Source organism: Neopsephotus bourkii, unplaced genomic scaffold, assembly GCF_033783945.1.
Source record: "Neopsephotus bourkii isolate Nb327-2 ecotype Australia unplaced genomic scaffold, CSIRO-AGI_Nbou_v1 NB_1778, whole genome shotgun sequence".
In the NCBI taxonomy this organism is placed as follows: Eukaryota; Metazoa; Chordata; class Aves; order Psittaciformes; family Psittacidae; genus Neopsephotus; species Neopsephotus bourkii.
In genome coordinates, this window is record NW_026902252.1 from 600,186 (window position 1) to 622,976 (window position 22,791).

Genomic DNA, 22,791 nt, shown 5'->3' on the forward strand with positions numbered 1-22,791 from the left:
CTATTAGCAGGGCTGGCCTTTATGTCAGGCATTAAAGTGCCCTTATCTGAAGCCCAGGCCCCTTGATGTGCCTGTCCGTGATCCCCACAGCCGCAGGAGCGGCCCCGGGGGCACCCAGGCCCCGGCTGTGCCCCCTCTACACCAGCTCCATTCCCTTCTCTGGCCCCGCTCTAGCACCCCAAGGTCTCTCTTGTAGTGAAGGGCCCAGAGCTGAACACAGGATTCGAGGTGCAGCCTCACCAGTGCCCAGTGCAGGGGCACAATCCCTGCCCTGGCCCTGCTGCCGCACTGGTGCTGATCCAGGCCAGGATGCTGGGGGCTTCTCGGCTGCCTGGGCACAAGCTGCTCATGTTCAGCTCCATCAATCAGCACCTCCACGTCCTTTCCCATGAGCAGTTTCCAGCTGCTCTTCCCCAAGCCTGGCGCATTGCAGGGGGTTGTTGTGGCCCAAGTGCAGGATCCAGCACTGAGCCTTCTTGAACCTCATCCCATTGGCACATCCCATGGATCCAGCCTGTCCAGATCCCTCTGCAGAGCCTCCTGCCCTCCAGCAGATCAACGCTCCCACCCAACCTGGTGTCATCTGAGGGTACCCCTGGTCCCCTCATCATCATCAATGAAGGTGTCAACACTAGCCCTAATACCAAGCCCAGAGGGACACCACTAGTGACCGGTCACCAACCTGGTGTGACACCATTCACCACCACTCCTTGGGCTCAGCCATGCAGCCACTTTCACCCAGTGAACTCTCCACCTCTCCAGGCCCTAAGCAGCCAGTTGCTCCAGGAGAACAATGGCAAATGCTTTATTAAGGTCCAAACAGACAACATCTGCAGCCTTTTCATCTGGACCACCTCTGGAGCTGCAGCATTTGCTCTCCAATGAGTGCCCAGGCTTCTGCCCTGAGGCACTTGTCTCTCCTTTGAGGAGCTTACCAGTGCATCTTCCCCTGTTCACGAGTTCCCAGAGCTGCTCCCCTGCCTCTCCTCCTGCCGCTGGGAGGCTGTGGTGTCTCCAGGCGAAGCTACATTTAAGTACCCGAGCTCAGAAGGCTGACAGGGGGATAAGCAAAAGGCTGAGTCTTGGCTTTCGGCTTCTCCTTCAGGCTTTGGGTGCTGTGTGCCCTTCGGGATGCTCAGCGAATCCAGTGGGAAGCTGAAAGCAAACGTCCTCTCTTGAAGCCATTGCTTGCATTAAGGCTCCAATGCTCTTCCTCCAGCCAAGGATGGTCCTCATCTACCCCAGAACCTGCTCAGATGCTGTCCCCCTCAATAGCACCCACAGGCTGCAGCCAAACCCGCTGTGCGGGGTCTCCGGTGAGCAGAGATCAGAGCTGCAGATCCCCTCTGCCTTCCCCCTGCCTGTTTCGGCACGGATCATGGTGCTCGTGGCTACACCAGTGGAGAAATAGCTCAAGCTCCTTCCTGCCCCAAAGCCTGGGAATGGGTCCTACAGCTTCAGGCAGCAGTGGTCCTCTAAGTCTCATAACCTCATGTGTAAAGACACTCCTCCCAAAACCAAGCACCAAAAGCTGATCCTTAAACCCCACATCATTCCCTGCCATAGCTGAAGATTTTCCTTCTCCATCCCTTTCGTTTCAGAGCATTTAAAAACCACTTTTTTCCCTATATTTTGACCAACAAAGAAGAAACTCAACCTCCTTTGGAGGTGAGAGCCCAGGGTGGAGCAGCCAAAACGCTCAACTCCTCCTTTTACTCCACAGTACCTGGGATGGGGAGATGGCAACACCTTGCTCTGCAGACGGCGTTCGGAGGAGGTGATGCTCTTCCAGTCCTGGAAGGAAGAACAGAGACAGGAGGATGTGCACATCAGACCCCAAATTCCAATATACAGTCCTGGTCTTCAGCATGCCCTTGGCTCCACTGACAGCCTTCCCCATGAGCTCCAGCCCTACAGAGGTATTATGATTAGGATTTGGCCTTTGGGTCTGAATCTAAGCTGATGGAGTGGTACAACAAGCACTTTGAGCTTGCAGCTCCTCACCAACAAAGCCACTGCTTGTCTGCTGTGTTTGGTGCCCCTTTCCATTCCAACCAACGCCTCAGCCCTTCTGCTGCAGCTACAAACACCAGCTCACAAGCAGACCTCAGCTCCCACACCCTGCCTGCTGAGTGCAAGCCCTCTCGGGGTCTCACCTCCGTGTTGGAAGCGTGGATGCTCCCTGGTGCACGCTGCGAGGTGGGCACATGGAGCTTGCCCTCGTGCAGCCGCATGAGCTCCTCATCCAGGATCTTCACTCTGAGCACATCACATGTACAAGGCACAGGTTATTTCCCTTCCGACCACGCAGCCTCTACAAAGGGGCATTTGCTTTTTCAGCCACAGACCCTTTGGTCTGCACAGCCTTTGCTTGTCCAGTGGGGGCTTGGATGGGAAGAGGAGCTGATTACACCCCACAGCAATTAAAAGCTGTGCACCAGTGACTGGGCCACAGTTTAGGCTTTCCTTTGGGTTTCTTAAGAGGCATACAGCCAGAGAAGCACTGGGAAAAGGCAGGTTCCCACAGGTGTGGGCATCGTTAAGCACCTACCTGCTCTGCAGGGTGGCAATCATGGAGCGGTTGCTCCACAGGGTCTCCTCTTGGTCAGTGACCTTCTGCAGGAGCCGTCGTCTTTCCTGGAGGAGTTTCTCATTCTCAGCAGTGATCTGAGCCACCAGCATCTTCCCCTGAGCAGAGCAGCAGAAGGAGACAACCACCAGTGGTTATGCTTTGCTCTCCCCCTGTCCTCTGCAGGCCTTGGAGTGCTTTGCTGAAGGGGTCACCATCACGTATGTTAAACTCCTAGAGGTTCACACCTTGAATCCTGTGTTCAGCTCTGGGTCCCTCACTACAGGAGAGACATTGAGGTGCTGGAGCAGGGCCAGAGAAGGGAATGGAGCTGGTGCAGGGCCTGGAGCACAGGGGTGATGGGGAAGGGCTGAGGGACCTGGGGGGTTCAGATGGAGAAGAGAAGGCTCAGGGGGGACCTGATGGCTGCCTCCAACTGCCTGACAGGAGGATGGAGCCAGGAGGGGCTGGGCTCTGCTCCCAAGGAACAAGGGATGGGACAAGAGGAACCGGCCTCAAGCTGCACCAGGGCAGGTTTAGATGGAGCTGAGGAACAATTCCTGCCCCAGAGGGTGCTCAGGCATTGGAACAGGCTGCCCAGGGCAGGGCTGCAGGCACCGTCCCTGCAAGTGTTCACACCCCTTCAGTGCCATGGGGCAGTGGTGGCCTTGGCAGTGATGGGAATGGTTGGACTGGATGAGCTGAAAGGGCTTTTCCAACCTGGTTCATTCTATGAGTCTAAGTGAGACACTACTTGATGTAACATATGTCAAAACCAGGCTATTGGGTCCTCTCCCAAAATAAGATATGGCTTGGGCAGTTTCTGAATGGGATTTGAGGAGAGGGGTTCCTATGAGGGCAAACTTGGGCCAGGAATTTCCTTGGGGTCTCTTGTTCCAGCCTGAACGTGCTGGTTCCCCTTGGCACTGCTGGCTGCGGCTGTGCTCCACCACCCTCATGGTTAACAGAGCAGCCCCATTGCTAAACCCCATCTCCTTTCTCCTTCAGCTGCCCTTCCTATGGGGGAGAAGCCCTCGATGCGTTCTCTCACCCTTTCCACTTGGAGCTTTGACTCGCTGAGCTCATTTTCAAGCTGCTTGATCCTGCTGTCCCTTTGCTTCACCTCGTGGATAAAGGTCTCCTTGGCCCTGCGGATCTTGGCTTTGTGCCGGAGCTGCGTTTCATTGTACTTCCTGCAGAGGCAGAGACACAGACTTGAGGCTATCAAAGGCTTTCATGCCCTTGGGCTGGGATCAAGGCAGATGTCCTGCATTGATTCAGCCTCTTCCAAGCCTGCACTGGGAGCCTCAGCCATCTCCCAGCTCCATTTGGCAGAAGCACCCAAAGGCAGAAGGAGCACACTGACTGACTGGACCCTGTCCTCCACTGACCAGTTTGGGGTTGGTTTTTCCTTCGTTGCAATGGTTACGTTAAGTGCCAACCAAATGGAAACAGGGCGAAAAGGACCCAAAGCATTCCCAAACTGACACCCTGTTATCCCACAAGAAATCCTTGTGCCTGCCTCTCTCAGCTCATCAAACCAAACAGGGTTATAAAGTACTGGAAGTAACAGGGAAAAGGCAAGCTGTTTGTTCAGATGGGGATGTGGGTGGTTAAGGGGAATTCCTGATGGATGGGGGAAAAGGCCAAAAAAGAAGAATCCCAAACAGGAGAAAGCTGCTTCAGGGGGTGCTTCTCAAAGCTGGACACTGGGGTTGAGTATTTGTCTTTAGTGACATTTGTGATCGTTGCTCTCCCCCCCACCTTGTCCCATTTAGGCAGTGTTATTGTCTCATTCATCCACTCAGGAGAGAAGAGCAGATAAAGTCCAAACAAAGAGAACTCCCCACCATAGAAGGGATATTTGGCTCAAAACTCATGGCAAAAGGGTCCTTTGGGTTAGATCAGAAGTGCTCTGTGGAGAAAGGAGCAGCTCCAGGGAGCATCTCTGCCAGTGGCAGCCCTGAGCAGCAGCACCCATAGCCCTAATGAGGCCCCAGCTCGTGTTCTGCACTGCCTCCAGCTGCAGACACCGCAGCAGATGCAGGGCTGCTGGGTTCAGTGCTAAATGCCTTGAACAGGAGAGACCAGAGAGGCTGCAGAACCCTCAATGCCAGGCACACAAAGAGCAGGTCCCATGGAGGTGCCTTGTGCCTGCTGCTGCAGTCAGTACCTGACACACAGATCCTTCTGGCTCAGGATCCGGACTCCTTCCTCATAAAGGGCTTTGTTTTCCTCCTTCAGCAGAGTGAGCTGCTCCGAAAGCTTCTGGTTCTCCTTCTGGCACTGGAGGTGCTGGAAAACATCGTTTGTGTTGGGTTAGATTAAACCTATTGCATCAGTTTCCAGGTGCAGATTCCACACTGGGATGCTCCCATTTTCCCCCCTTGGAGCTTGGTGGTGTGCTCTGGAGTCACCGCAGCATCCCCTTGGGTGATGAGGACCCATCCATGCTGCAGCTCACCTCGCTCGGGTCGGTTTTCCTCTCACTGTCCAGGACGTGCAGAGTCTTGGCCTGCAGCTCCACGTGCATCTTGGCCAGCGATGCCTCCTTCTCCTGGGAATGCCGGAGCTGCTGCTGCAGCATCTCCACCTGCTGCTCCGGGAGCTTCCTGAAGGGATGTTGGTGTGACACTGAGACACTGATGTGAGGCCAGCCCCTCATGTGCCAGCCTTAATGCACCATCACACTGCCCTGGGCAATACCAAGGGAAGGAAGAGATCAGCCCATCCTGGTTGTCCCCATGTCCCAGGGGTGCATGGGTGTGTGATCAGGGTTAGGGTTAGGGTTAGGGTTAGGGTTAGGTGAAGGTGTAGGGTAGGGTAGGGGAAGGGGTTAGGGTAGGGGAAGGTGTTGGGGTCGGAACTGGATGAGCTTTAAGGTCACTTCCAACCCAAACCATCCCATCATTGTATGTATGTGGGATCATCAGTCCCAGCTGCACAAGAAAGGGGACTGCTGGCATCCAGAGGACAAACCAAATCCCTGGGCTGGCAGGAAGGGCCACGCACCTTCTGGGGCAGCTGAAGGCTCCAGAAGTCTTTTAAATCCCCTGTGGAGCTCTGAGAGGCCAAAGGGAGAGACTGGGGGTACAACAAGTGATGCAGTGACTCCTTGAACCCACCTAGGGCCAGCCATGGGGCAGCAGGAGGTAGCAGCAAGCTGGCACAGCAGCACTTGGGGGGCACGCACAGCACGGGGCTCACCCAGCTCCAGGTACCTTTTCAGCTGCTCCTCATGGAGTTCTTGCTGCACACGAGCTTCATTTTCTCGGGCCTCCTTCAGTTCCTCCTCCAGGAGTTTCTTGTCTGAAACGTGGGCCTCTGCCAGCAGGAGCTGGTGCTGGGAATCCTTCAGCTTTTGCTGGAGTTTTGAGATCTTGGATTGAAATGGGACATGGATTAAACCTATTGAATGTGTTGGCCAGTATCTGAATCCAAGGGATTTAGCTCCCTCTGATCCCTCAGCATGACAGTCATGGGAATGACAGATTTGGCTTGCTTCTATTCCAAAGGAAGCACACACAGGGCTTGGAGCAAGCTGGTTGAGTGGAAGGTGTCCCTGCCTGTGACAGGGGGTTGGGACTGGGTGAGCTTTAAGGTCCCTTTAACCCAAATCACTCTGTGATTCTGTGTCTTCATATCAAAGCCCCTTCACAACAAAGCCTTTTGACCAGCTGCCAGATTTTGGCTCAGACACTGTGTTATGAATTAGCAACAACCCTTTTTGCACCTGATTTGCTCCTGCACACATCCAGTGATCAGTGCAGGAACATGGCAGAATCCATGCCATGGAAATCACAAGCTTTGCCATTTCACTTGCAGCACTGTGTGCAGTTCTGGTGTCCTCAATATAAAAAGGACATGGAGCTGTTGGAGCAAGTCCAGAGGAGGCCACGAGGATGCTCAGGGGCTGGAGCAGCTCCCATATGGAGATAGGCTGAGAACACTGGGGCTGTTCAGCCTGGAGAAGAGAAGCTGTGTGGAGACCTCAGAGCAGCTTCCAGTGCCTGAAGGGGGCTGCAAGGATGCTGGGGAGGGACTCTTCATCAGGGACTGGAGTGACAGGACAAGGGGTGATGGGTTCAGACTGAAACAGGGGAAGTTTAGATTGGAGATAAGGAGGAAATTCTTTCCTGTGAGGGTGGTGAGGCACTGGAATGGGTTGCCCAGGGAGGTTGTGAATGCTCCATCCCCGGCAGTGTTCAAGGCCAGGTTGGACAGAGCCTTGGGTGCCATGGTTTAGTGTGAGGTGTCCCTGCCCATGGCAGGGGCTTGGAACTGGATGATCTTAAGGCCCTTTCCAACCCTAACTGCTCTATGATTCTATGATAGCAAACAGCAGCAAATCTCCTCCCCAGGAGCATGCCCTGGAATCCCTGCGACCACCATTTCCAGAGACAGTGAGCTTTAGGGACAGGAGCTGAGCCCTCGGATTGGGATTCTATTGCTTTCAGTATGGTCCCACTAATAAGTCATATTTCCTAATACATTTAACCAAGCGATCCCAAAAGGGACCAGCAAAATGGACATCAGGGAACCAGTTCAGGAGCTGCTGTGTTAAACACAAACCTCCTGCTAACCCCGCTGAGCAGGTACCTTCTTTTGTGCTTCGCACACTTTGGATTTCTCCTGTGCAAGCTTCTCTTGCAGCCTGCTCTGCACTTTGTCAGCCTGGGAGCACTTCAAGAGCTCCTGTTCGAGTTCTTTGACCTTCTGCTGGCTTCTTTCCCACTGGGCAGTGAGAGCGGAGCATGTTTCTGTTGTGTCCAAGAGTTTTGCCTGGGCTTGCTTCAGCTCGGCTTTGACCTGAGTTCCAAAAGAAGAAACCAAGTTTGTGCTTCAACATAGAACATCTGAAATGCCTTGATTAGGAAAGGGGCAGCGGGATTAGCAGAGAGTGAATGAGAATAAAAGAGAAATGCAGGGAGCAAGTATAAGGGTTTATCTGGAGGGAATTTGGCATGGAGCTGGAGCAGAACACACTTGAGAACGCAGGTGCTTTACAGGTATAAATGAGGTCCGCTGCGTTGCAACCAACACTTCATCCCTCCCATAGCTTGTAGGATGCTGTGATGCTCCCCCCAGCACTTCATCCCTCCCATAGCTTGTAGGATGCTGTGATGCTCCCCCCAGCACTTCATCCCTCCCATAGCTTGTAGGATGCTGGGATGATCCCCCCAGCACTTCATCCCTCCCATAGCTTGTAGGATGCTGGGATGCTCACCCCAGCACTTCATCCCTCCCATAGCTTGTAGGATGCTGTAATGCTCCCCCAGCACTTCATCCCTCCCATAGCTTGTAGGATGCTGTGATGCTCCCCCCTGCACTTCATCCCTCCCATAGCTTGTAGGATGCTGTGATGCTCCCCCCAGCACTTCATCCCTCCCATAGCTTGTAGGATGCTGTGATGCTCCCCCCAGCACTTCATCCCTCCCATAGCTTGTAGGATGCTGGGATGCTCCCCCCAGCACTTCATCCCTCCCATAGCTTGTAGGATGCTGGGATGCTCCCCCCGGCACTTTATCCCTCCCATAGCTTGTAGGATGCTGGGATGCTCCCCCCAGCACTTCATCCCTCCCATAGCTTGTAGGATGCTGTGATGCTCCCCCCAGCACTTCATCCCTCCCATAGCTTGTAGGATGCTGGGATGCTCCCCCCAGCACTTCATCCCTCCCATAGCTTGTAGGATGCTGGGATGCTCCCCCCAGCACTTCATCCCTCCCATAGCTTGTAGGATGCTGTGATGCTCCCCCCCCAGCACTTCATCCCTCCCATAGCTTGTAGGATGCTGGGATGCTCCCCCCCTCCAGCAGCTCTCCCTGCTCTGTCCCTACCTTGGTGCATTCCTGTTGGAGCAAGAGGTTTTGCTTCTGGAAGTCGATGTTCTTCTCCCTCTCGTACCTCAGCTCCCTCTCGGCTGAGCTGCACAAGTTCTGGACGCGGCGCAGGTCCTGCCGGAGCTGCTGCAGCTTCTCCTCCTGCTGCTGGAGGCTCTCATGGGTCAGAGCCTGCAGGGGCAGCAGAACGACAGCAGTGACACAGACATTAACCTCAAGGAGAGATAAGGACTGGCTGCGTGGAGACCTCAGAGCAGCTTCCAGTGTCTGAAGGGGGCTATAGGGATGCTGGGGATGGACTCTTCATTAGGGACTGCAGTGATAGGACAAGGGGTAATGGGTTAAAACTGAAACAGGGGAAGTTTAGATTGGATATAAGGAGGAAGTTCTTTACTGTGAGGGTGGTGAGGCACTGGAATGGGTTGCCCAGGGAGGCTGTGAATGCTCCATCCCTGGCAGTGTTCAAGGCCAGCTTGGACAGAGCCTTGGGTGCCATGGTTTAGTGTGAGGTGTCCCTGCCCATGGCAGGGGGTTGGAACTGGATGATCTTAAGGTCCTTTCCAACCCAAACCATTCTATGATTCTATGAAGGAAGGTAGAAGTCTGGTAGTCGGGTGTAAGAGCATTTCAGTAAGATGGGTAAAGCCAGGCAAGCATCTCTTCTGCCCCACGCTATGCCCTGCTCCCTGCCTTCTCCATCCAGAGAAGCCAATACAACTCTTGACATCAAGGGAGAAGACCTAATAACCTAGATGAGGGAGCAGCTGTTAAAGCTACCCTGTCAAACCTGTAAAGCACCCAGCTTACTCTTCACTCTTGTGCCAGAGCCTCACTAAGCTCCAAGAGCAGCGGGATGAGTTCAAGCACTGGAGTGTAACAGCAGAAAGCCCCATGGAGGAGCAGGGAAGAGGAACAGCTTCTGCCCACAGCAAGAGCAAGACTGCAGTGAGAACAGCAAGCGGATTCCTCCCACTCCAAAAAGGGGCTGAGAAAGAGCTCCAGAAGGTTTAAAACATCCTTTAAGGATAACGTCCTTCTTTTATGTCTACATTTACTTTATCCAAGTTCTCAGTACATCCAAAACCACAACAGATGGAAACGACAGCACTCTTACTTTCCAAACCATTTTCCCCAAGGAAATCAGCCAGCCTCATCTCCCCCCATGTGCTGACACCATAGGACTGGCTTCCAGGCCACTTTAATGAGGTTTTGCCACTGAATTCAATGAAATAAAAGTACAGTGCAGATAGCAAAGCTGCTCATACCTGTTTAACGCTCCCATCTGAACTGCCCACAGAGCTCTGCAACACGGGAAACCCCTTCCCTCCCTGTGCCAAGCCTTGGTTCATCCTCAAGGTGTCTCCAAGCACGCTGTCTCCCTGCTCCTGGGTAGCCAGAACACCTTGGTTTAGCTGGGCAAGTTCTTCCAGTATCAACTGCTTGTCTTCATTGCTTTGCTTTTCTAGCTCCTTCCTCTTCTTGTTGCTGCCTGGTAACTCAGGACTCGAAGGAGAAATAACAGAGGAGAGAGAATTATGCACATCCAAGGGAAACCACCCCCCAAAGAGGAAAACTTGGAACAAGAGAGCCCAGTGAAACACTCAGGGCAACGTTCAAGTGTCTCGGGAGGCTCCAAAGGGGGTTTAATCCTAACAGCTCTGAGCAAGGGTCAATCTCCCCTGGATACTGACACACAAACCCCCCTGGGTCCAAGGGTCAGCTATGAGGAGCTTAACTGCTGGCTAAGGAGCTGCTGGCATGGGCCATGTGAGCTGGTCTGTGCATCACTCACACAGCACCGTGCTGCATGGAAGCATGGGCTCAAGCTGCCTGATGTATCTCAATCCAAGCTATGTGTTCTTGTAAGCTAACCTACCTGTCTTATCCTGGTTTTACCTTACCTCACTATCCAGGTAATGGAGCTGACAGTAACTACATGGATTTGAGCCAGGCTTCTACTTAGTAATGAGAGCCTGAGCATGGATGCTCCACCTCCAGATTTGTATTGATCTACTGAACAAGGAGAGTCAGGAGGCCTGCAAGAGCTCCATGATGGGAGCTCTTTGGGACTGTGGTAGTCCAAATACTCCCTCCCTCCCAGAGAAGGGGCCTCCTCCCTAAGGACAGCTCATTTATACCCTGCAGAATGTGGAAGAGCTGCAGAAAACAAGGTTTCCTCCTGACTGATCATGATGGGTGAGGTACAGGTGTCCCTGCCCATGGCAGGGGGTTGGCACTTGATGATGTTAAAGTCCCTTCCAACCCTAACTATTCTGTGATGGTACTAAGGGGAATGCTCATTCCCCAGAATCTCTACAGAGAGACCATTACCCAGTGAGGAAGACACGAAGCTGCTGTGCCCAGTTTAGCCAGAAGCAGCAGAATGGGGTTTTTAAAAGACTAAACCAGCAAAGATGAAGAGCAGAAGGTACCAGAGGCCTGGTTAGGGTTTACCAGAGCAGTTCTTGTTCATCCCTCGAGTTCCTGATCTGGTCTTCAGGTCTCTTTTCATCTGTACATAGATCTTCATGTCTCTGCTCGAGGTTTTCAATCTGTTCTTTTTCATGTAGGAGTTCAGAGCCCTGTAAGATCAGAGAACACCACGACTTGGACTTTCCTTGCTCTCATGGAAAGCTTTTGAGCAGCATAAGGTGATCTCCAAGACACAGCTTGTGAGTCTGTAGCTAAATTAGTGTATTCCTTTACCTGCAATGCCTTTGATTCCTAAAGCTTTCCCATCAATAGCTCTTCCTGGGTGTACACTAGCACTAATATTTCAGTTCCAGACCATGAGTTTACTTGTATTTGAGCAATGTCCATCAGCAGCTTCTGTCTGCATCAGACACTGGCTCAACATGGTGTTCTTTATGTTTCTCATCTCTATATCTACCAAAGCATTCTCCTTTTGTAGCTTCTCACAGGACACATTAATGAGAGCCTTGGGAAGTTATTACAATGGCCCCTAAACTCTCATTGTGAGTCTGGCAACCAACCCCTGGTGAGGAAACAACAGGAGTTAGTGGATGCAATACACTGCAAGCTCAGAAAAGGCTTTCTCCCTTCAAATGTCCACAACCCTGTTAAAAACAAGAGGGTTCCAAGCAAATGCAAAGAGCTCTCTGCATAGCATCAGTTCCCAGCACATCATTAACCTGTACAAGAGCAAATACATTATCCCACTTACTCGCCCGTTAGGTGTCAAACATGCTGCCAAACCCGGCATTGAACAGCCTCACAGCTTGACCTGCAGGAGTGCATCACCCATGACTTCACACCAAGCTGATTTGCAGCCCTGTTGGTAAATGATTCATCCCAATACAGCTGTTCTATCAAAAGGGAATGAGCACGGTTGTAAAGTCAGGCATCGCACCATCGTCTCTATTAAAGACTGTTACAGTCCAACAGAGGCCACTGGGTTTCATCTTGTGACCCCTGCAAAAGAATACTCCTCTCCTTAGGTGAAACCACAACCAACTGGTGCCTGAATTAGAACCACATTTACGGGGCTGTATGATTTTGATTGAAAGGCCCCTGTATCATGAGTAGCTTGACCTGTTTGGATGCAAATGCTGAAGAAGGACTCTTCCATTTCCCCCATCCCTCCCCAAATCAGCAATTCCTTTTCATGTGTATTCACAGACTGATCCAGCCCCTTCCCTTCAGCAAGGCTCCATCCACATCCTGAGCTTTTACAGTGTGAATTTGTTGCCTATCAGCACTGCAAGAGCCCTGTCCTCTAGATGCCACTGTTCCTCCAGTCAGACAGCCCAGGACTTCATTGGGTTCTACTTGCATACAAGGAAGTGATAGGGCTCACAGCTGGTTTAAGGCCTCTCAGACTGCTAAAAAGTGAGGTTTGTAATAGGTGTAACTCCCCTCCCTTTGCCAGCCCCCCCAGGTCCCCCTTGTCTGCCTGTCCCAGGCCATGCATCTGCAGCCCTCCTATAGTTTAACCCTAATTTTAAGCCCTGACCCTGCCTTTGCCAGCACCGGCCCCTGTGCAATGCTCTTGGCACCACACGCTCTCCCCTCTATGGCCCAACTGGAGCTCAAGAGCACCAGCAACAACCCCAGCAGAGAGAAACCCAGCAGAAATCCATGCAGCAGTTCCACTGCTTCAAGCAAAGTGTGCCTTTAGGGCATATAACAAAAAGGAGCACCGGGATCTCAAACTTTAGTGATGCTTTGGTGTCCTCACTTCTTGCCATGCTGTTAAGAAAGAATACTATTAATGTTAAAGGTGACCTGTGTTAAATAGATGCAGAATTAGCCAGTGGATGGAGCTCATCAATGGGAACCACGCTGCTGCTCTGCAGGGAAGTCTTGGCTTCAGTCTCCAAGCACCCTGCTGTGTTGTGACACAGGGAGGTGAAGGCTCCTCATCACGAGCCTTATGATCACAATAAATACCTAAGTCTGAAGCCTTCCCCTCTGCCCTTTAGAGAGGGTTTGGCTGCATTTGAATTAGTGTTTTGTTATTAGATTCACTGAAAGGAAAAATGAGTTACAGACGGATTTCAAGCTGTCTGCCAAGGAATCATAGAATGGTTTGGGTTGGAGAGGACATTAAGATCATCCACTTCCAAACCCCTGCCATAGGCAGGGAAAGAAGCTTTGAAACTGGCTGGACAAGGGAAATCCATCCAGCAAAGTCAAGCAATGCACTTGGGAGGAACTGGGGATGCTTCATGGAGTCACCCAAAGGTGACAGCCTCCTGCAGCAGTCCCAGTGCTGGAGCTGGACCTACCTGGCTGCCCAGCACCTTCTTCTCAGCCTTCAGATCTTCTCGTAAGAGTTCCAGTTCAGATGCCAGCTGCCTCCTGCGTTCTCTCCGCTCTCCCAGCTGACTCCCCAGCTTTTCTATTGTTTCCTGACAGCTTTTCAACATCTGGAACAAGGAAAAGGAGGTGCGAGTGCTTTATTCTGGCAGAAGACAAACAAATCCCAGTCTTCTGCAAAGCAAGGGCAGGAAAAACGGCTCTCAAAAGGTGCCAGCAGGATTCCTGTACTTTATTCCTTGGACATCCCTGAAGACCTGGATACATTGGGGAGCTCCTTTTACATATGCAACGAGCAATGCCTGGCAGATCCAATTGGCCAGGTGGTAAGTAATGAATCAGCAGCAAAGTCAGCCCCAAACCAAGTGGGAAACAGCCTCATAAACGTACCTATGTGCTACCCAGGCTGCAAGGACCAAGCACCTTTACCCATTCACCCTCCCCAGGGAAGCCAACAAGCTCCTCAGCCTGCAGGGCTGAAGGCAAGACAATCTCCTAAGAGAGATGAGTTATCAGAGATCACGTTAGGGTGTTATAAACTGTTTTCCTCCAAAAACACCCATTTCTCCTGCATGAGCTGATGGGCACCAAGCCCTCAGGAAATGGAGACAAAAACCCATTCACAGGAGATGCTCATGTAATGCATTTCTAAACAAAACTGTGTCTTTCCCAAGGAAAACCTCTTACCTCTTGCATCTCTTGCGCTCCGGACAACGCCTGCTCATCCCCATTCATCTCAGCTTTGTTCTTCTGCACTTGAAGTAACTCTGCTTCTAAACTTATAACCTTAACGTAGAGAAAACACAAGTTAAAACCAACCCAGCACTAAATGCACAACACTGCTGGATTGCTGCTTGTGCTGTATTGCGGAATAAGCCCCGTGTTTGGAAGCAAAGGGTGGGAGATGTGGACAGGCACCAGCTCCAGCTCACACCTTTCATCCTGCTGCTTCAAAAGGTGAGGGAGCCAACACAGCCAAGTCAGAAAATGAAAGCACCCTGCTGTATAGGAGGAGAGGAACAACCCAGACACACGGTGAAAGCTCAAGGCCTCTGTAGCTTGTGGCTGCTCTCCCAACACACAAGACCCGGATCTATATCATGGGCCACCCTCCTTCCCCATGCTGTTGCAGTGCCCACTCCCTCACAGTCTGACCTCATCCAGCAGGATTGTCCTGGTCCCTCCACTGCCCAAAGGATGCTGTAGGTCCTTCCACTGCCCAAAGGATGCTGTAGGTCCCTCCACTGCCCAAAGGATGCTGTAGGTACCTCCATCGCCCAAAGGATGCTGTAGGTCCCTCCATCGCCCAAAAGATGCTGTAGGTCCCTCCATCACCCAAAGGATGCTGTAGGTCCCTCCATCGCCCAAAGGATGCTGTAGGTCCCACTATCACCCAAAGGATGCTGTAGCTCCCTCCATCACCCAAAGGATGCTGTAGGTCCCTCCACTGCCCAAAGGATGCTGTAGGTCCCTCCATCACCCAAAGGATGCTGTAGCTCCCTCTATCACCCAAAGGATGCTGTAGGTCCCACTATCACCCAAAGGATGCTTTAGGTCCCACTATCACCCAAAGGATGCTGTAGGTCCCTCTGTCACCCAAAGGATGCTGTAGGTCCCTCTATCGCCCAAAGGATGCTGTATGTCCCTCCAGCATGGCTCCAAGGACTCTGCACTTGAGCTGGCCAACCCCTGACCTCTGTGCTTGCCTGCATCTGAACACACCCACACCCACACCCAGGCATTCCCTTGTGGATTGATTATTACTCCTGTTTTAAAGGCCTGGATGGAGCAAGGAGCAGCCCAGCTTCCCCTCCCTGCCAGGCCTCCTGCAGACCCTTTTATAAGAGCCAAGTGTTGGCACTGGCAGCTCCAGTGTCAGCCAGCACGGCATTCCACAGCCTTTCCACTCCTTATGCTGGGAAGAAAGTTTGTGCTGGTTTTCTTGTGTATAAACCACCCAGCTGGGGTTTCACTGGAGGAGGATGGGGACACTGGAAGGAGACAAAATCCAGCTGGAGATGGAATCCAGCTTCATCCATACATAACACACTGGACCTATACAAGCAGCATCGATCCCTACACTCACACAGATGAGTGTGTGGTGAAGCGTGCAAGATGCCTTATGCCTTTCTCACCCTCCTTTCTTTTCACGTATTCAGAGATCATCTTTCATCCCTTCCCAATGGGAAGCTGAAGCCGAGGAAATGCCGACTCCCTGCCAATCCCAGCCCGATTCCAGCCGTCCCAGCGCTGGGAGCTTTGCTTTCACCGACAGGCTTCAGGCACAAGATGGCTCTGTTGAAGCTCACAGGAGGGAACCATCCACACTGGGAAAGCTGCTCTCACTCTTAGATGCTGTTACCCAAGCTAGGTACTAAAAGCAAATCAGTGGGTGAAACACCCAGACCACTTACACAAGAGCCAGAGGGCAATAACCCCCCTCCTCTTGCATGACTAGGTGATAGTTTGGGGTTCAGCAAGGCTTGGGAGCTCTAGAAGGGCTCTTGAAGGCAAAATGCACCTCCCCAGGCACCCTTTGGCCACGCAGTTGATACCCAGCCATGCGTTCCCATCATTTGGCTCATTATTCCTCCAAGCCACTAACTTTTAAGTTGCCTTTAAGCCTCCTGCCAACAGCCGAACAATGCTCCCATTGTATCCCCGTGTCCTGCTTCTGAGCCAGTGGCCTCATCACCCACATTCTTGTAGGTGTGCCAGCAAAACAGAAACCACTTCCAAGTGTTTCTCCCATGGGGGGAGCTGGCAAACACCCAGCAGCACCGCTTCATCTGCACTCCTGAGTCCCTGCATCCATGCAAGTCCTGCCCTCCTTGCCCCCAAGGCACCCAAAAGCCCCTTGGGGATGAAGGGTGCAGCTCTGCATCATCACCAAGGGTTAACCCACCTCTTCCATCCCACTCCCTGCTTGCCTCCTTCTGTCTCCTTTACAGCTACAGCGCCTGCCAAGCCCCTGCCAGCATCTCCTTGACTACCTGGGGTTCCCCACTGCATCCTTCAGTGTGGTGTTCCCAGGGATCTGTTTAACCCTGAGCAAAGAAGGGTTTCTCCAGGCTGGAAATGCACCTTGTGAGGGCTGGGGTTATTCTGCTTCGAGGCTTTAGTATGTGCTGAACCAAGGTGGGTTTCAACCAAAGCACAAGTCATGGTGAACAGAGATTTGGCCGTTCCCATCGCAGAGCCTGCCCTTGGCTCCTCTGCTACACACTTAGAAGCACAATGTCTGGTGGCATCCTTCGTTAAGGTATCTGACCATGCAACAGTGCCTTGTTTCACTGTTATTTAGAGACTGACACGGAATCCATGGCATCTTCCTTTGAGCAATTGACCTTGGAGATGTGTGGCTGTGTCAGCGTTCACGTGGGATGTGCCTTCACACTTGTACTGTCTCCTACATCACGTTTTAACACAATAGCAGAGGGACAGACCCATCTTGAGTACTGCTTATCCCTGACCGACAACCTGTGTGTGTCCTTCCTTCTCACCCCAGAATCCAAGGTCCTCTATGGGCACTATGGACTGCTCCTGCTGCCTGGCAATCCAGGACCATGGCCACTGCAGAGAGCATCTCCTAGCCACAAACAGAGTGGGGACAACTCAGCCCAAGGAAGGAAGGAAGGGCTTTAGGCCTGGCAGCAGGGATTCCTCAGCCAGCCTTCTTGGGGAGAAGCCCACCCACCCATCCAGCAAGACCAACCTGTGGCTTCCTCTGTTCTCTCCAGCTACAACTCCATCAGCTGCCCTGTCTGGAAGGGATCATGCACCCTGGTAGTGATGTTGCAAATGGTGTTTTCCCTGGGGACAAGCAGTGACAAACCAGGTGCTCCTCACAGAGCTGCCTCCTCACTAGACTGAGGCTAAAGACCATGCTGGCAAAGGCAGCATCAGGCTGAGAAGCTCCAGTGATAACTTAATCCTTGCTCAAAGCATGGATGGAGGTGGCTCTGCAGGGGCTGTAAGGAGACATCTAAAGGGCCATGGTTCTGGTAAACCAGAGGATCAACCTGGAGCTTCCCATCTGCCGTTAACCAGAGGTTCCCTGACACGTGCAAATGAGTGCAAATAACAAAGACTTTCTATCGACCTCCTAAAGTCAAAGGAGGAGTGGAGTGGAGTTGTCCCATCACCAGGAATAGATCCAGATCGCCCTGGGGTGAGGGTGCCCAAAATCAAGTGGGTCACGGGTTAGGAAGAGAGTGGTGAGACCAAATCTTGATCAAGATTGAGCAGAGCATCTCCAGATGGACCAGCTTACCACAGCTCTTCAAATAGACGTCTCCAGCATGGCCCCATTCAACAGCAGATGCTGCACCAGGACACTGCAGGTGACGAGGGAAACTGTCCCTTCAAGTGTGTTACCCCATGCAGCGCAGGTCCCACAGGTGGTGCTCAGCACATGGGCTGCCCCATATCTGAGATGCTGTGCTCAGGGCAGAGCCACAAGTGCAGTGGTTTGTCCCCAGCAAGCATCACTGGTGGCCTTGCCTGGGGTTGGGGAGCATCAGTGCCCCACAGTGACCGCTTTCCTGTTGGACAGGTCTGGAGAAGGGGTAGGGATCCGAGTCAAAGCCTGGACTTCTGCATGGGTGCCAGGTTAAGGGACAGCTCATGGGCTCTGGGGACATCTCTTGCCTCTCTTTGAGCCTCCAGAGGATGTGGGGTTTCCTGGGACTTGCTTATCAGCAGGAATTGCAGTATCTGAAGGGGGGCTATAGGGATGCTGGAGATGGACTCTTCATTAGGGACTGCAGTGATAGGACAAGGGGTAATGGGTTAAAACTGAAACAGGGGAAGTTTAGATTGGATATAAGGAGGAAATTCTCTACTGTGAGGGTGGTGAGGCACTGGAATGGGTTGCCCAGGGAGGCTGTGAATGCTCCATCCCTGGCAGTGTTCAAGGCCAGGTTGGACAGAGCCTTGGGTGCCATGGTTTAGTGTGAGGTGTCCCTGCCCATGGCAGGGGGTTGGAACTGGATGATCTTAAGGTCCTTTCCAACCCAAACCATTCTCTGATTCTATAACTGCAGGCAAAAGAAACAACCATCCAGCATGGGAAAGCAGGAGACCAACGCTGAGGTCCATCGGGAGCACTGATTCCATCTAGGACAACCTCAGGGGAAATAAGAGCTTCTGAGCTACAAGAGGTTCAGAAGAAATAGCTCCAAGAGAAATGATGTGACCTGGATTTGAAACAAGAAGCGTTGCTGCAGCTCAGCCAAGCCACAGATGGGTGCAGAGCCCCATGGAAGGGCTGTGCAGGATGGGAGCACGGCCTCAGCTCGCTGCTGGGGATGCAGGAGGAGCGTTAGTGCATCAGCTCTGCTTGCCTGAGCACCAAGGAGGAGGGACAGGAGCTGGAGAAGACAATGGTGCTGTAACACAGGGGATCCACACCTCCAAGCACGCATCATTTACTCACTGCTGGAATCCCTTCCTCCTTTCCCCATCTTTTCCAAAGCAGACAGGTTTTGCTGCTGTCTCTTGGCAAACAGCACGTTTGGGTCAAAGGTTTTCTCTGACCTATCAATACACAGAGAGAAAAACAGCTGCAATGAACAAACCCAAACCTTCCTCCTTCCATTCCTCACTTACTTGCTGTTGAAGTCCCTCCACCTCGACCTCAAAGTGTTCCTTCTCCTGCTTGCTTTGGATCCGTGTCTCTCCCGGAGTCGATTCCAGATCTTCACTGCACTCAACCAAAGCCTTGTGCTCCTGCTCCAGTTTATGCAGCTTGGGAAGGAGCTGTGAATCAATGCTGTTCTCAATCACCTCCCAGCACCTATGCATCAAAACCCCACATCACCAAGGCTGGGACTGCAATGTGGACGCGTTGACATGCATCCAGACCTCCTACCACTGGCCAGGAAAGGCCAAAGTGCTTTTCACTATGGGAGATCCCTGTCCTGCTAATGTCAGGTCTCACATCCAGCACAACCCTGTGCCTGCTCTTATTTCAGTGGTGATGAATAGGAAGCAGCAGTGATGGGCTCCATGCAGGTAATGATGGTTTGAGGAGAAACGGGGTCAGGCAGGAGGGTGCTGCCAGCAGAGGGGCAATGGCAGATTCAGCTGCTTGAGGTGGGGAAACAGTTTGGCATCTGAAGGGAAAAAGGGTCAGAGGGATGGGATCAGCTCCTCTTTCCTCCTTGAACCTGCTGCAAGAGGCACAGCTGCTTCCTGCCCAGGCCATGGGAGAACAAAGCTTCGGCTTCCCTTAGGAATCCCAGTTTATGTACTGAAGGTTGAAAGCCAAGGGCTTTGCTACACCCCTGGACAGCAACCAAAGCCACAGGAACCTCCCCAGCAGCCAAACAGTTGTGAAATCAGCGCCTTTGCCTGCAGAGAGCCCCAGAAGGTCAAGCCTGTGCTTTTGGGAAGGCAACAGATGGGAGAAAGCATCAGAAAGCAGCCGGCATCCGTGATGCTGAGGGCTCCAGACCCAGCCAGCACTGCAGGACCTCCAAGCTTTCTGATCTGGGAGCAGAGGAATAAAGTACCAAAGAGCATCCTAAAGAAGCCAATAGATAAGTTCACCCTGTGAGACAGAACACTGGCAACCAGAGAGCCAAGAGGAGCCACAGTGAGAGCACAACGGATAAAGGATCCCTACATTGCTCACCTTCTATGCAGTGCTTCACTATCCTGATACCCATCTTCTTCATCCGAGCCAGCTTTGCTTGGAACACAGTCTCCTTCACCCCTCCCTTCATCCTTTGTGCCCTGTGTCTTGAGGGGGAATGAGGAGTTAGCACAAACTTAGGCTGAACTCAGCACAGTGACATTGCAAACCTGCCCGCTTCTCTCATAAATAAACCAGACAGACAGAAATCATGAGCTACATCATCCTCATTCACCTGCATTAGATAACCCATAGAAGCAAAATCCTCCCATGACTCTTAGTAATATGAAGGCACTGGTTGGTATCAGCTCATGCCAACGGACTCTACACAACCATGTATTCTCACACCCGGCATAAATCCTGTGTCACACCTGCACAGGATGCACTCCTGCATTGACAGGAAGGGAAAACCAAGTGCTCCTGCACCACCAACTGTGCGTCTTCATAGAATCCCAGACTGGTTTGGGTTGGAAGGGACCTTAAAGCTCATCCAGTTCCAACCCCTGCCACAGACAGGGACCCCTTCCACTGGAGCAGCTTGCTCCAAGCCCCTGTGTCCAACCTGGCCTTGAGCACTGCCAGGGATGGGGCAGCCACAGCTTTCTTGGGCAACCCATTCCAGTGCCTCACCACCTTCACTATAAAGAACTCTTCCCTTATCTCCAACCTGAACTTCCCCTGTTTCAGTCTGAACCCATTACCCCTTGTCCTATCACTACAGTCCCTAATGAAGAGTCCCTCTCCAGCATCCTTGCAGCCCCCTTCAGACACTGGAAGCTGCTCTGAGGTCTCCACGCAGCTTCTCTTCTCCAGGCTGAACAGCCCCAGTGTTCTCACCCTGTCTCCATACAGGAGCTGCTCCAGCCCCTGAGCATCCCCATGGCCTCCTCTGGCCTTGCTCCAGCAGCTCCATGTTTGGAGCTAACCCTGTTTGCTCACTTTGCTTTCCAGAACGGCAATCAAAAAGCCCTAGAAAATACCTGCAGTGAGGGCACAGTGACTCCTTCAGCCTCGGCTGGCGCAGGCACTCCTTGCTTCTCCCTCTTCTGGTACTCAGAGATCTCCTCTTTGAGCTGTTCAACCTTCCAAAGGAAAACACTTGGGTTTACTTCTGGTGAGCGCTCATCTCGGCGCCTTAGAGAGTGAAGAGGAACTGAAACAGGGCTCTAAGGAACAAAGGTGATCTGCTTTCAGCTCAAGAACGTGGTTGGATGGAGGTGATCTCAGCCTGGCTGAGAAAGCAAAACCTCACAGGTATCTTCTGGGTGTATCTGGTTCTCTTTCTGTATATACAAGCATTTAGGGACACACACACGTGTATGGACACACAGGGACTGAAAGCAGCCATGGCCTAACACAAGGAAAACGTTACTTGGAATAAAGCAAACCAGGATGCAAGCCAAGGAATGTGACCTCAATGACAGGCTGTAGGTTTAGAGACTGCCCTGTAGATACAAGGTTGGAGATCACAGATATGCCCGGATGCTATGGAAGGACCAGCAGCTTTCTTAAACACAAGGAACAGAATGAGGTGCAAACACTTTAAACCCCTCAAATGTGAATAAATTCAATTGAAAACAACTCTTTGATACGATGTGAGCTGTTCTCAGAGATACTCCATGTAAAAACACTCCTTTGAATCCAAGAGAACTGCAGGACTGAGCTTTCTGCTGGGATGGTGCAAGCAATTACGGTGCTGGCAACCAAATACCAGCTGCTGAAGGACTCACATAAAGAATTTAAGAGCAGAATTTGCCTCAAATGGCCCATTTGAATGGGAAACAGCCTGCAATTCATTCACTAGGGAAGGAATATCAGTAGTGATATTGCTATCACTATTGGAAGGAACTCCAATAGTGCAGGAAGGAGCTATCTTACTGATAATAAAGAAGGATCTTCCTGATAGTAAGGGAGGAGCTATCTTAGTGATAAGGATTATTGCATTTAGAGAATCAGTGTCTAACTGATGGCAATGCAATAGGAATTCACTTAAAGGAAGCCCACATGAAATGAAAAGAGATGCTTCTTTCCTACTGAGCAAATCAACATAGCCACATTAAACAGCCAAAGAGGCTGAGAGAGCAGGAGCATACACTTGAACCTGGTTTAAACCAGCCATTATTGAGGTTTAGACCAAACTTACTGCTTTTAATAGCAGGGCCCATGAAAAGGTGGAAGTGTTGCTTACTCTGCTGAGCCACTTGATTGAGTGCAAACTGGCTGGTAACAGAAAGCATCCAGCTGATCCCATGCATTGGGCATAGGAAAATGGGTATTCCAGGGCCTGTGGGGGGGTCAGATGGAGAGGAGAAGGCTCAGGGGGGACCTGATGGCTGCCTCCAACTGCCTGACAGGAGGATGGAACCAGGAGGGGCTGGGCTCTGCTCCCAAGGAACAAGGGATGGGACAAGAGGAACCGGCCTCAAGCTGCACCAGGGCAGGGTTAGATGGAGCTGAGGAACAATTCCTGCCCCAGAGGGTGCTCAGGCATTGGAACAGGCTGCCCAGGGCAGGGCTGCAGGCACCATCCCTGCAACTGCTCACACACCCTTAGTGCCATGGGGCAGTGGTGGGAATGGTTGGATTGGATGAGCTGAAAGGTGTTTCCCAGCCCATCTGATTCCATGGCTCCGTGGTGCAGGCGCAGAGCAGAGCTCCAGCACCAGGAGCAGGCACTCACCAGATGGATGAACGCTTTCCTTTCCAAGTCGAGTGTCTGGGCTCGTGCTCTCAGTGCCAGGATCCTCCTGTCCACTCTGCTGCTGTGCTCCATGGCCCTGCCTGTACAGAACAGAACAATGGGGTCACCATCACCAGCGTGGACCTTGCCCTCCACCAAGCTCAGAGCGGGGTTAACACAAGGGTAAGGTTTCTGAAGTGGCATTGCCCTCATGTACGTGTGTGACAGCACAGAGGGGATTGCATCTCCTCACTCACACACCAAAGGTTTGTGAAGATCCAGCTTC

At 52.1% G+C, this 22,791-nt stretch overlaps 3 protein-coding genes across 3 annotated transcripts in view; 1 reads left to right on the forward strand and 2 right to left on the reverse strand.

Annotated features, from left to right (window-relative positions):
• The window catches only part of SVBP (small vasohibin binding protein), a 152,963-nt gene that overhangs the window by 13,710 nt on the left and 116,462 nt on the right, over nt 1–22,791 (forward strand). The gene's annotated exons all lie outside the window — the stretch shown is intronic.
• On the reverse strand, nt 1,710–9,848 carry CCDC30 (coiled-coil domain containing 30). Its single transcript, XM_061379547.1, has 9 exons — nt 9,675–9,848; nt 8,407–8,580; nt 7,169–7,378; nt 5,791–5,948; nt 5,034–5,181; nt 4,743–4,864; nt 3,621–3,762; nt 2,552–2,688; nt 1,710–1,794 (listed from the first exon to the last, which is right to left on the reverse strand). The coding sequence occupies exons 1-9, from the start codon at nt 9,756–9,758 to the stop codon at nt 1,713–1,715; spliced, it is 1,257 nt and encodes a 418-aa protein (XP_061235531.1). The 5' UTR covers nt 9,759–9,848; the 3' UTR covers nt 1,710–1,712.
• On the reverse strand, nt 9,761–22,598 carry LOC133226270 (uveal autoantigen with coiled-coil domains and ankyrin repeats protein-like). Its single transcript, XM_061379596.1, has 9 exons — nt 22,506–22,598; nt 20,806–20,907; nt 19,826–19,932; nt 18,799–18,985; nt 13,876–13,974; nt 13,158–13,298; nt 10,864–10,991; nt 9,847–9,912; nt 9,761–9,794 (listed from the first exon to the last, which is right to left on the reverse strand). Exons 1-9 carry the CDS (start codon nt 22,596–22,598, stop codon nt 9,761–9,763), a joined length of 957 nt encoding a protein of 318 aa, XP_061235580.1.